At 44.1% G+C, this 13,765-nt stretch overlaps 1 protein-coding gene across 4 annotated transcripts in view; it reads left to right on the top strand.

Moving 5' to 3' along the window:
- Window positions 1-13,765, top strand: part of DNAH10 (dynein axonemal heavy chain 10) — a 141,517-nt gene that overhangs the window by 24,334 nt on the left and 103,418 nt on the right. For all 4 annotated transcript variants that reach the window (XR_008291630.1, XM_027044238.2, XM_053205976.1 and 1 more), the window contains 2 exons: window positions 8,618-8,812; window positions 12,191-12,361. Coding sequence is in view for 3 of the 4 variants with exons in the window: in XM_027044238.2 (XP_026900039.2) it covers window positions 8,618-8,812; window positions 12,191-12,361 (366 nt within the window). In the remaining variant the exon portion in view is untranslated. The remainder of the gene's footprint in view (window positions 1-8,617; window positions 8,813-12,190; window positions 12,362-13,765) is intronic.

Here is a 13,765-nt window from a genome sequence, read left to right as displayed (position 1 = left end):
GTGGAGAGCCCTCTGTAGGGCTCGAACCCATGAGCTGGGATCATGACCTGAGCGGAAGTTGGACGTTTAACCGACTGAGCCACCCAGACGCCCCGAGCATCTGACTCTTAATTTCAGCTCAGGTCCCGATCTCACGTTTGCAAGTTCCAGCCCCAGTGCACTTGGGCTCTGCACTGACAGGGTGGAGCCTGCTTGGGATTCTCTCCCTCTCCCTCTCTCTGCCCCTCCCCTGCTAGCACTTTCTCTCTCTCTCTCTCAAATTAATATTTAAATTATTCCATGAGTTTTACCATTCATATTTACATTGCGCAGTGTTCGCTTAAAGGGCAGATACAAGGCCATTTGACTCGTATGCGGAATCACTGAAAAGACATGATTTGTACTTTGTCACTCGAATGTGCAGATGTACGTCATTGCCAGAACGATGCGACAGCGCGGCACACAGCTGACTTGGTTGGTTTTCTCCCACTTCTTTTAATTTTTTTAATTCAGAAATTTTTTTAAGTTTTTAAAATTTGAATTCCAGTTACTTAACATACAGTGCGATATCAGTTTCAGGCGTACGATATAGAGACTCAATACTTCCATACCACGCCCTGCGCTCATCGCAACAAATGCCCTCCTTCGTCCCCATCACCTGGTTCACTCACCTCCCCACACCCTCCCCTCTGGTAGCCATTGGCGTGTTCTCTGGAGCTAAGAGTCTGTTTCTTCGTTTTCCTTTCTTTCTTTCCCCCCATGATCCTTTGTTTTGTTTTGTTTCTTAAATTCTATGTATGTGTGAAATCATGGTATTTGTCTTTCTCCGACTTACTTCACTAAGTAGAATACTCTCCAGTTCCATCCGTATCCCTGCAAATGGCAAGATTTTGTTCTTTTGATGGCTGGATGATATCCCATTGCATATATAAAATATCACCTCTTCTTTATCCATTCATCAGTCGAAAGACATCTGGGCTCTTTCCATAATTTGGCTACCGTTGATAGCACTGCCATAAACATTGTCCCCTTTTAAATCAGTATTTTCTTTTTTTTATGCTTTGGATAAATACCTAGTAGTACAATTGCTGGGCTGTAGGATAGTTCTACTTTTAACTTTTTGAGGAACTTCCATACTGTTTTCCAGTGCGGCTGCACCAGTTTGCCCTCCCACCAGAAGTGCTAAGGGTTCCCTTTTCTCTACATCCTCGCCAATACCTGTTGTTTCTTGTGTTGTTCATTTTAGACATTCTGAGAGGTGTGAGGTGGTATCTCATTGTGGTTTTGACTTGTATTTTCCTGATGATGAGTGATGTTGAGCATTTTTTCACGTGTCTGTCAGTCATCTGGATGTCTTCTTTGGAGAAGTGTCTGTTCATGTCTTCTGCCCATTTCTTCATTGGATTATCTATTCTTTTGGGTGTTGAGTTTGAGAAGTTCTTTATAGATTTTGGATAGTAACCCTTTATCAGAGATGTCATTTGCAAATATCTTTTCCCATTCTGTCAGTTGCCTTTTAGTTTTGTCGATTGTTTCCTTCATGGTGCAGAAGCTTTTTATCTTGAGGAAATCCCAGTAGTTCATTTTTGCTTTTGTTTCCCTTGCCTCTGAAGACGCGTCTAGTTAGAACTTGCTACGGCCAAGGTCAAAGAGATGTTCTCCTCTAGGATTTTGATGGTTTCCTGTCTCACACTGAGGTCTTTCATCCATTTTGAATTTATTTTTGTGTATGGTGTAAGAAAGCGGTCCAGTTCTTTTGTATGTTGCTGTCCAGTTTTCCTAACACCATTTGTTGAAGAGCCTTGTTTCCATTGGATAGTCATTCCTGCTTTGTTGGAAATTAGTTCACCCTATAGTTGTGGGTCCATTTCTGGGTTCTCTATTCTGTTCCATTGATCTATGTGTCTGTTTTTGTGCCAGTACCATACCGTCCTGATGATTACAGCTTTGTAATACAGCTAGAAGTCCGGAATTGTAAGGCCTCCAGCTTCGCTTCTCTTTTTCAACGTTACTTTGGCTATTTGAGGTCTTTTCTGGTTTCATATAAATTTTTGAATTCCAAGTTCCAGTTCTGTGAAAAATGCTGGTGTTATTTTGACAGGTGTTATTTATACGGCATTGAATGTATAAATTGCTTTGGGTAGTATAGACATTTGAACAATATTGTTCTTCCAATCCATGAGCATGGAATGTTTTTCCATTTCTTTGCGTCTTCAGTTTCTTTTATAAGTATTCTATAGTTTTCAGAGTACAGATCTTTTACTTCTTTGGTTAGGTTTATCCCTAGGTATGTTATGGTTTTTGGTGTGATGGTAGTGGGATCGATTCTTTGATTTCTCTTTTCAGCTACTTTATTACTGGTGTATAGAAATGTAACAGGGGCACCTGGGTGACTCAGTCAGTTGGTTGAACATCCGACTTCGGCTCAGGTCATGATCTCGTGGTTCGTGAGTTCAAGCCTCACATTGGGCTTGCTGTCATCAACCTGTCTGTGCAAAGCCCACTTCAGATCCTCTGTCCCCCTCTCCCTGCCCCTTCCCTGCTTGTGCTCTCCCCAAAACAAATAAATATTAAAAAAAAGAAGAACTGCAACGAACTTCTGTATGTTGATTTTTTATCCTGTGACTTTGCTAAATTCTCGTATCAATGAGTCTAGAAAATTCTCTGGTGGAGTCTTTTGGGTTTTCTATGTGGAGTATCATGTCCTCTGTGAAGAGTGAAAGCTTGACTTTTTTTCTTGTTGATTTGGATGCCTTTTATTTCTTTTTGTTGTCTGATTGCTGAGGCTAGGACTTCCAGGGCTATGTTAAACAACAGTGGTGCGAGCGGACATTTCTGTCATGTTCCTGACTTTAGGGAGAAAGCTCTCCGTTTTTCCCCATTGAGGATGATATTAGCTGTGGGTCTTTCTGATGTTGAGGTATGTTCCCTCTATCCCTACTTTTTAGAGGGTTTTTATCAAGAATTGATGCTATATTTTGTCAAATGCTTTTTCTGCCTCTATTGAGAATTTCATATGGTTCGTATCCTTTCTTCTATTAATGTGGTGTATCGCATTGTTTGATTTGTGGATATTGAACCACCTCTGTAGCCCAGGAATAAATCCCACTTGATCATGGAAAATAATTCTTTCAATGTACTGTTGGATTCAATTTTCTAGTATCTTATTGAGAATTTTTGCATCCATGTTCATCAAGGATATTGGCCTGTAGTTCTTTTTTTCAGTGGAGTCTTTGTCTGGTTTTGGAATCAAGGTAATGCTAGCTTCATAGAATGAGTTTGAAAGTTTTCCTTCAATTTCTGCTTTTTGGAACAGTTTCAGAAGAATAGGTATTAATTCTTTTTTCTTTATTTTTTAAAGTTTATTTATTTATTTTGAGAGAGAGAGTGCAAGTATGAGTGGTGGAGGAGGAGAGAGAGAAGGAGAGAAAGAATCCCAAGCAGGCTCTTACGCAGAACCCCATGTGGGGCTTGAACTCATGAACCTTGAGATCATGACCTGAGCTGAAATCAAGAGTCAGACACTTAACTGACTGAGCCACCCAGTTCTTCTTTAAATGTTTGGTAGAATTTCCCTTGGAAGCCATCTGTCCCTGGACTCTTGTTTATTGGGAGATTTTTGACTACTGATTCAATTTCTCTTTCTTTCTCTCTCTCTTTTCCTTTTCTTTTGAGAGACAAAGGATCCCATGGGGGGTAGAGGGAGGGAGGGAGGGACAGAGAGAGAGAAGTGGGGCTCAACTGGGGCTTGTGATTTTTACCCAAAGCAGGGTTGGGGCTCACCCGATGCAGGACACGAGCTCACCTGAAACAGGGCATGAGCTCACCCGATATAGGGCTTGAACTCATCTACTGTGAGATCATGACTTGAGTCGAAGTCAGATGCTTAACTACTGAGCCACCCAGGTGCCCCCTGATTCAATTTCTTTGCTGGTTATGGGTCTGTTCAAATTTTCCATTTCTTCCTGTTTCAATTTTGGTAGTTTGTATGCTTTTAGGAACTTATCCCTTTCTTCCAGATCTCCCAGTTTGTTGGCATATAATTACTCATAATATTCTGTCGTATAATTGTCTGTATTTCTGTGGTGTCAGTTGTGACCTCTCCTCTTTCATTTACGATTTGATTTTATTTTTTGGTCTTTTCTCTTTTTGATAAGTCTGGCTAGGAGTTTATCAATTTTGTTAATTCTTTTCAAAGAACCAGCTCCTAGTTTTGTTGGTCCTGTTTTGTTTTTGTTTTTTTTTTAATTTATGTGTTGTTTATTTCTGCTCTAATCTGTATTTCTTTTCTTCTGCTGGTTTTAGGCTTTATTTGCTGTTCTTTTTCCAGCTCCTTTAGGTGTTGGGTTGTGTACTTGAGACTTTTCTTGCTTCTTGAGTAAGGCCTGTATTGCTATATACTTCCCTCTTATGACTGCCTTTGTTGCATCCCAAAGGTTTTGGACTGTAATGTTTTCATTTTCATTTTTTCATTTGCTTACATGTATTTTTAAATTTCTTCTTTAATTTCCTGGTTGACACATTCATTCTTTAGTAGGATTTTCTTTAACCTTCATGTATTTGTGGTCTTTCCAATTTTTTTTCTTGTGGTTGACTTCACGTTTCATAGTGTTGTGGTCTGAAAATATGCATGGTATTGTTGCATCCACACAACTCCTGAAACAGAATGCTATGGGCACCAGTGACAGTCACAACAAAGTTTATTACAATGAGAGGCAAGGCCGACCGATCCGGACCAACACTCTTGATAAGAGTGTGGCCCCGAACAGCCGGGGTACAGAGTTTTTATGGCCGACCACATCGTTTTATCATCACCTGGGAACAGAACAGAGAAGCAGTTCCCAGATGAGTTAGAAACAGTTTCTGGATGAAGTGATTATTTTAGACTTTTTGCCGCTAAGTTGCAACCAGTGGATCTCCTTGACCTTGCCTCTGATGCTCTTCTCTTTGAGCTTTTGTTTCCTTCATTGGTGAAGCCTGATTTATAAGAGTATGAAGCATAATTTACAAGAGTGAAGCAAGGCTGTTATCTCTTGACCTTCAGTGTCAGAACAAAGCTGTTATTTTTCAAGCTACACGTTAGCCTTACACTACAATTTAACCCTTACAGTGTGATCTCAGTCTTTTTGTATTTGTCGAGGGCTGATTTGTGACCCAGTATGTAATCTGTTCTGGAGAATGTTCCATGTGCTCTCGAAAAGAATGTGTATTCTGCTTTAGGATGAAATGTTTCGAATATATCCATCAGTCCATCTGGTCCAGTGTGTCATTTAAAGCCATTGTTTTCATTTACAATTGTTAGGTCTTCTTGGTAGATAGACCTCTTTATTATGACATAGTGCCCTTCTTCACCTCTTGTTACAGTCTTTGGTTTAAAATCTAGTTTGTCTGATATAAGTATGGCTACTCCGACTTTCTTTTGATGTCATTAGGATGGTAGATGGTTCTCCACCCCCCTCACTTTCAATCTGGGTGTCTTTGGGTCTCACACGAGTCTCTTATAAGTGGCATATCGATGGGTCTTTTAACCCACTCTGAAACCTTCGATCTTCTACGTCACCTGTTCTCTCCTCTGCTTCTTCGATCCTGTTGGGACTCTATCCAGTCAGTTTTGCTTCTCAGTTACAGCATTTTATTTTTCCAGTCTGACCAGTTTTTGGGTCTTTGATCTCCGTAGCAAGGGTTTCTCTGGAGTCTTCTGTGCTTTTTTTCAAGGCCAGCTAGTATTCTTATGACTGGTGTTCTAAATTCTTGTTCAGATATATTGCTTCTATCTGTTGTGAGCAAATCCCTGGCTGTGGTTTCTTCTTGATCTTCCTTTGGGGGGGGGATTCTCTGCCTTGTCATTTTGTCTAGGTTTTTGTCTTTTGCGTATTGTGAGAGCTTGTTATGTTTCTTGCTCTTGAGAATACTGCTGTATTGAGGGGTCATACCTGGACCAGGGGGTCCAGGCCTGGTGCTTCGGGAAGGGTCTCTGGCGATGGGGCACTGTGCTGCTGTGCTTTGGTTGCTCTTTCCCCCAGGTCAGTCCTCTGCAGAGCTCCTCCTTGCTTGCAGTGAGGAGTGTTTGGACTTTTAACTATGTGCGCTTTGATTTGTTTGTTAAAGGAAGCTCAATCCAAAAAAAGAGAAAAGGAAAAGGAACCAAAGCCCCAAACGGACAAACAACTATAAGCCTGATTCCACGAGAGAAAAAAAGAGAGAAAGAACGAGACTGATTCAAAAAATGAGACAAGGGGGGCACCTGGGTGGCTCAGTGGGTTGAATGTTCAACTCTTGATGTCGGCTCAGGTCATGATCCCAGGGTTGTGGGATCGAGCCCTGCGTCAGGCTCTGTGGTGAGTGTGGAGCCTGCTTGGGATTCTCTCCTTCTCTCTCTGTCCCTCCCCTACTCACATGTGCACTCTCTCTCTCTCAAATAATAAATAAACTTCAAAAAAGAAATTAAAAAAAAAAACCCAAAAAGCCCCACAAAAAGTGAGAGAAGGAAATGAAAATACAAACAAATGAACAAAAAACTCTGATTCCAAAGGAAAACAACAAAAAAAGAAAGTCTGGTCCTATTTCCAGCTTCAGAACTGAAGCTGACGCTTTGGAGCCCTCTATGATCAGTAGGTGGGGTGCGTGTGGGGGGGGTCTGTGCTCCTCCTCTGGGGGAGAGGCCCCCTGCACCGGCTGGCGCCCAGTCAGACGGCTCAGCAGGGCGCAGGGGGCGCGGTCTGATGTAAGCGGCTCGAGCCTCCACTGGGGGCGCTGTGTTGGTTGCTGAAGTCCCAGGTGCTGGTGGTCGGGGAAGGTGGCGTCACCCTGCTCTCCGGTCCCCAGGGAGGGGAGCTCAGGCCTCCCAGGCGAGCCAACGGTTTCCCCTCCTGTGTCCCAGGCTTCCGTCAGATCCCTGCCAACAGGCCGACTGTGCCCAGGCTGGTGGGGCTGGGATTCGAAACTCCCAATCTTGGGGCGCCTGGGTGGCTCAGCGGGTTGAGCGTCTGACTCTCGGTTTCCGATTGGGACACGATCTCACACTTCGTGTGACTGAGCCTCACATTGGGCTCTGCACCGACAGCATAGATCCTGCTTGGGATTCTCTCTCTCTCTCTGTCTCTGTCTCTGTCTCAAAATAAATATTTAAAATAAAAAAGAAAAACTTCAAATCTTAAAGAACCTGCTCCTCCCTCTGGAGGAGCCCCTTGCGGTGCTGCTCCTGGCTCTGTTCGGTCCCAGAAAAGCAGTTGTGTGGCCCCGTAGGCGCCTGGAGTTTATGGTGACGCACAGTGACAAGCTGCGGCCACGTTGTCTGCCCTCCGCGCACGCCTCTGTCCCCTGCTGTGGATCGGCTGCTCAGGTGTGCCCCCAAGTCTTTTGTTCTGGGAGAGGCCATCTGCCCTCTTCCAGATGTACTCTGAGAAGGAAGGTTCTCTCCAAGCGCACCCCCGGGGATCCCCACCCGACACGCTGTTGCCGGTCTCCGCCCCCCGCCGTCTGCCCGGCTCGACTTCCGGGAATGGTGCAAACTTCCAGACCCTCAGAATGTGAACTCCTCTGTTTGCAAAAACTTGTGACAGTCCGTTTCTCTCGATGCCCCGGTCGGTGGTTTTGGGGGGTGTTTTTCTTGCACGACCCGAACCCCCTCTCTCCCCCGCTCTCTCTGTCTTCTCTCCGCGAAAAGGGCTCCCTCCCCTCCAAGGCACTGTGGCTCTTCTCTCCCCCAGTTCACGTCTCTGTGCCTCCTGGTACCTGCCACGGTCTCTCCCTCTAATTGTGCAGATTGTTCTCTTAATCCTCAGGCTGATTTCCTAGGTGCTCAGAATGATACGATGTTGACCGAGCTGGGTTCCAGGGACCAGGCAGGTCCAGGGTCCCCCTACCCCTCTGCCATCTTAACCCCTTCTCTCTCTCACTTCTTGGTGCGAGCACATTCTGCCAGGATTCTCTACCTCCAGCTTACCAACGGGTAAGGAAGGGCTGGGTGGGTTGCCTGCTCTTTGTCCTATGTCATCGCTCAGGGGGAGTAGTTGGCCAACACGGGGAAGTAACAGGAAGTTACAGAACCGATATGGTAGGTTTCCTGATCAGGTGTGTTTCCTAGCCCACTGTTCTGGAAGCAAACTCCGGCTTGAAGGGAGAAGGTGGTCTCTCATCGCAGCCTGTGTCCTCGTGTACTTGTCTTTGACGTGACACATTTCCCTGTGCTGGCTGTGAATGTCCCCCCAACCCCCTGAACTGCCGTACGTGGGCCCACTAGAATTCTGTGCTTGTGGGGCGTCCCATGCTGTATGTGACAAAGTGGAAGCAGACAAGTAGATCCCACGTATCTGCTCCCATGTGTGCACGGCCGCCCTATCAGATTTCATTTACAAAACACACGTTCAAAGATAAAATTACTGGGGTGTCTGGGTGGCTCAGTCGGTTGAACATCCGACTTCGGCTCAGGTCATGATCTCGCAGTCTGGGAGTTCCGGCCCCATGTCGGGCTCTGTGCCGACCGCTCAGAGCCTGGAGCCTGCTTCGGAGTCTGTGTCTCCCTCCCTCTCTGACCCTCCCCTGCTCGACACTGTCTCTCACTCAAGAGTAAATAAACGTTAAACACACTCATGGAAAACCGAAAGGCAGCCTCCCTGTGTTTTGTTTGTTTGGACAGGTTATGGAGGAATTTTACAATATATTTGGTCCAGAACTAAAGGCAGTGACGGGGGATCCCAAGCGCATTGACGATGTCCTGTGCAGGGTGGACAGCCTGCTCACCCCCATGGAAAACCTGACCTTTGACCCCTTCAGCATCAAGTCTTCCCAGTACTGGAAATATGTGATGGATGAATTCAAGATTGAAGTTCTGGCAAGTAACTCATCTATAGATTTGATCTTGGAAGTGGGTACCATGGTTCCCCCATGTTAAATTTGTTTTGTTATGCTTAGGATTTTTTTTTTTTAATCACAAAAAGTAATACCTGCTTACTTGTAAAAAACAGAAGCAATACCATAAGAGAGTCTTAAATACAGACTGGACTGAGGATTGCTGCAGGGGAGGTAGGTGGGGGGATGGGCTAAATGGATGGTGGGCATTAAGGAGGGCACTTGTTGGGATGAGCACGGGGCGTCATATATGAGGGATGAATCACTGGGTTCTACTTCTGAAACCAATGCTACACATGTATGTCAACTAACTTGAATTTAAATAAATAAATAAAAACAAATGATACCGAGGAATATAAGATAAAAATGAACATTCCTTAATCTTTTTTGTCCCCATTCCTATCTCTAGGCAGAATAAGGTTAAGTCAAGCTACACACAGTAGCATCTCTACAAAGTGGGTTTGCTGTATCATTGGGGAGGACATAGGAGGCTGCAGAATGGGACTTGATTTAGTAGGCAGTAGGGAGCCACTGAGGTTATAGAGTGAGGTAATCAGAATTATGGTTGAGGAAGGTTCTTCTGGTCACAGCATAGGCTGATTTAGGCTGGGGAATGAGAGGAGGTGGGGAGATGATATAGGAGGTTGTGGCCTGGGGTACGGGGGAGGCAGAACCTGTCAAAGAGAGGCTGTAGCTGAGAATATGGTTTCACACCACACAGCGTGATAGGATGGTGTATGGTCCATCGTGGTTACTCTTTCAGCTTCATGTGGGAGGCACATCAGCAGCGTCCCCATTTTAGGTCTTGAGTAATTGTTTTTATAACCAGAGCATCTTTTTATATGGGCAACACCAGACTGTTCTTGGGTTATCTAAACATTTCCATTTTAATTACATCCGGTATATTCTCAGCTTCTATTTTGTTTTAAGTGTTATTTTTATTTATTTTTTAATTTAATATTTACTTATTTTTAGAAAGAGAGAGAGAGAGAGAGAAAGAAACAGAGCATGAATGGGGGAGGAACAGAGAGAGAGGGAGACACAGAATCCCAAGCAGGCTCCAGGCTCTGAGCTGTCAGCACAGGGCCCGATGCAAGGCTTGAAGTCATGGACCACGAGATCATGACCTGAGCTGAAGTCAGTCACTCAACTGACTGAGCCACCCAGACGCCCCTATTAATTTTTATTTTTAAAAATGTTTATTTAGTTAGAGGGAGGGACGGAGTGCACAAGTGTGGGAGGGGCAGAGAGAGAGAGAGGGAGACACAGAATCTGAAGCAGGCTTCAGGCTCTGAGCTGTCAGCTCAGAGTCTGACGTGGGGCTCAAACCCACAAACCGTGAGGTCGTGACCTGAGCTGAAGTCAGACGGTAACTGACTGAGCCACCCAGGTGCCCCTAAGTGTTACTAATTTTTAAATTGAATTTTTCATTGAAGTCACTTTGTCAAGGAATACTAAAAGGCAAATAATAAGAAAAAACAGCCCCATGCTTAACCTTCTCCATTCCCATTCTTGATGTCATTTTTCACAATTCTAGATGTTTCTTTTGTTGTTCACCTTCCTATTTCCTAAAGAACCTGCCAATGTGGTTATTTCCTGATGTATCTAATATAATCAGTTTTAGACAACTGTTAACTTTTCAGAGTAGATATGGACTTTACTGTCCTACTCCTTCCCCATACCCACTTGCCCCCTGTCATCTAACAGAGATTTATCATAACTTTTGGCTAAATTAATGGTTAGTGTTTACTCCTTGTGTCTGTGCAAACAGTGTTCACTGCTGAGCCAAGAAGCACATCATAAGCACACTGCCTTTCTTGTTCAACCCTTCATTTTTCCTGAAGTTAATCATTGCTTTTATTTTTATTTGCCTGGTTATTTACATACCTGTTATTTTTTTCCCCAACTGCTCTAACATCTCTGCCACGTATTTATCAATAATGGGTTCTGTCTGCTTAAAAATATGAGTGTTACTATTTTCCTAGAGGCCTTTGTCCCAGAGCTCTCTGTCCTTCTGTCCCAGTCTATATTGTTTGCTCTTTAGATTTATTGCAAAGTAGTCACCCTAGGACTTCTCATCTTTTCTCCTCTGTATTGGATCCTGTTTTCTAGATTTCACATCTTCCTCTTTTCTTGTTTAGGCCTTTGTTTTGCTGAAGCACATTTTTTAGTATCTTCCTAAGAAAGGTTTCATGGGACATCTCTCTTTTATGTCTTGTGTGAATTCTGGAATAAAGTTGGGTACAGAATTTAAGATTGAAGTAACTTTTCTTTGGGGGGGGCGTCTGGATGGCTAAGTCGGTTGGGTGCCTGACCCTTGATTTCGGCTCTGGTCATGATCTCACATGACCAGAGTTCAAGCCCTGCATTGGGCTCTGTGCTGATAGCATGGATCCTGCTTGGGATTCTTCCTGTCTCTCTGCCCCTCCCCTGCTTGTGCTCTCTCAGTCTTTCAAATTAAGACTTAAACAAACAAACAAAAAAGAAATAACTTTTCTTCAGATATTGAGGGTATAGTGTTCATTGATTTCTAGCTTCTAGCATTATCACAACTCTGCTGTCCTTCTGATTTAATTTTTCTAGAACTAACCTTACACTCTTCATAGACTGGGGCGGGATGAGGGTATAGAGGATACATGGTGGCCTGGCTGTGCAGGGCGGAGAAGGGATCCTGTGTTTGCCCCTCACCTTCCTGGTGCCTTGTGTCTCCAAACGTTCATGGAGGTTTCGTGGGGAGTAAACAGGTACCTGCCTGTTCCCCTGTTGCCAACATTTCGTTGTAATCCTCTGCCTTCTGTAGAGTTACTTTCCATCTGCCTAAGACTCCTGAACTATCTTCTCTCCTGTTGTGTCGTCTTCTGCTTTGTTTGTAGGAGTTAACACTTAAAAAAAAATTTCCTTCCTACCATTTTGAGTGGAACGAGGGGAGGGGAACAGAAAACCAATGTGGCCAATCTACTGTTTTTTTTTTCTTTTAATTTTTTTTTCTTAACGTTTTATTTATTTTTGAGACAGAGAGAGACAGAGCATGAACAGGGCAGGGGCAGAGAGAGAGGGAGACACAGAATCAGAAGCAGGCTCCAGGCTCTGAGCCATCAGCCCAGAGCCCGGCGCGGGGCTCGAACTCACGGACCGCGAGATCGTGACCTGAGCTGAAGTCGGACGCTTAACCGACTGAGCCACCCAGGCGCCCGCCAGTCTACTGTTTTTAACTGGGTGCCAGCTTCCACTAAAGCACAAGGGAAATCTATCGCAAGTCACAAATTTGTTTTTTGCTTATTTCTTGCCACTTTGTTTTTGCAGGATAATTACGGGGACATGAGGGCTGTGTTTCTGACTTTTGCTTTTTTTTTTTTGGCAGGTTATTGAAAAAGAAGCAAAAAATTTTATTGATGAATCTTTTAAGACACTTCGATCAGCTGAAGCAGCGTTTGACATGCTTCTAAAATTTAAGCATATTCGTTCACGGGACGCTATTAATCGGCAAATGATGATGAAATTTAATGATATCCTGGCACAGTATTGTAAAGAGGTAATTGAAAGATCGACAGGTGCCAGAGCAGTGGAAGGACACTGGGCAAAATGTGGAGAACTGAATGGGGCCATTATCTGTCTCTCCTATTCAAATTCAGAGAGACCGTGGAATTTTCCCCAGTGGAAAATTTCCCCTGTGACATGCCACAGATAACCAAAACAAAGTGGGTTTGTTTGTTTAGTGAGGAAATTCAGTAAGAATTTATCAAGTATAATATATACCTTACATTGTGATGGGCTCTGTACGAGTTTGTAGTTGTAATAATCACATTAATAACAGCAGAAGTCCTAGCTAATCGTGTGCCGAGATCATGTATGTATCTGCATATTAATTCAGAATAATGTATCCGGTGCTCACATATTTCCGGGTATGGTGTTAGGCACAGAGATAGATAAATGAAACACAGATTTTTCCTTCAAGTACCGAGTGGGAGAAAGAGACAAAAAAAACCCAAAAAAACCCAACTTATCATCTTATTCAGAGGATGAAATGAGAATATGTGAAATAATTTGGTCAACGTCAGTTAGCAAAATACAAAGGGACAAACTGGTCTCCAAATATGTGGTTTCCTCTTGATGCGGTACCAAGAGACTACGAACTTTGTAGTAAAAACCTTTACTTTGTAGTAAAGGTTTGTTATTTTACGTGAAGCTTTGAAGGTCAGAAGTCTACAGTGGTTGCATTGGGTTGAAAACAAGGAGTCAACAGGGCTGTAGCCTTTCTGGAGTCTCTAGGGAGATTCGATCTCCTGGTTTTTTTTCCCCCCAGCTTTTAGGGATTCATGGCCCCCTTCCATCTCCAAAGCCAGCGATGGCTAGTCCCACTTCCGCCTGGGGAAAGACTCTGACCCTCTCTTCTGCCTCCTTCTTCCTTTTGTAAGGGCCCTTGTGATTACCTTGGGCCCACTCAGATAATCCGGGGTCATCGTCCTATTATAAGGTCAGCTGATTGTCAACCTCAATTCCCCTTTGTCATGTAATGTAGTAAATGTACAGATTCTGGGCATCGGGACCAGGGGATGCCTGGGGGATGGGGGGAGGGATGTTATTCTGTCTCCCACATCTAATTACCCACGTGAGAGTGTGGAGATGCTTCTTTTAAAATGCAGGTCCAGGGGCACCTGGGGGGCTCAGTCGTTTAAGTGTCTGACTTCAGCTCAGCTCATGATCTCGAAACTCGTGAGTTCAAGCCCAGCATCAGGCTCTGTGCTGACAGCTCAGAGCCAGGAGCCTCCTTCGGATTCTGTGTCTCTCTCTCTCTCTCCTTCTCTCTCTCTGCCCCTCCCCGGTTCGTGCTCTGTTTCTCTCCTCTCTCTCTCTCTCTCAAAAATTAACTTAAAAAATAATAAAATACAGGTCCAGACCATGTGGTCCACCAAGTTCACTTCTGGGTGTATACCCT

This window comes from Acinonyx jubatus, chromosome D3, assembly GCF_027475565.1.
Source record: "Acinonyx jubatus isolate Ajub_Pintada_27869175 chromosome D3, VMU_Ajub_asm_v1.0, whole genome shotgun sequence".
NCBI lineage: Eukaryota > Metazoa > Chordata > Mammalia > Carnivora > Felidae > Acinonyx > Acinonyx jubatus.
Note: the sequence above shows the minus strand (reverse complement) of the source record. Positions and strands in the feature narration are given on the sequence as shown.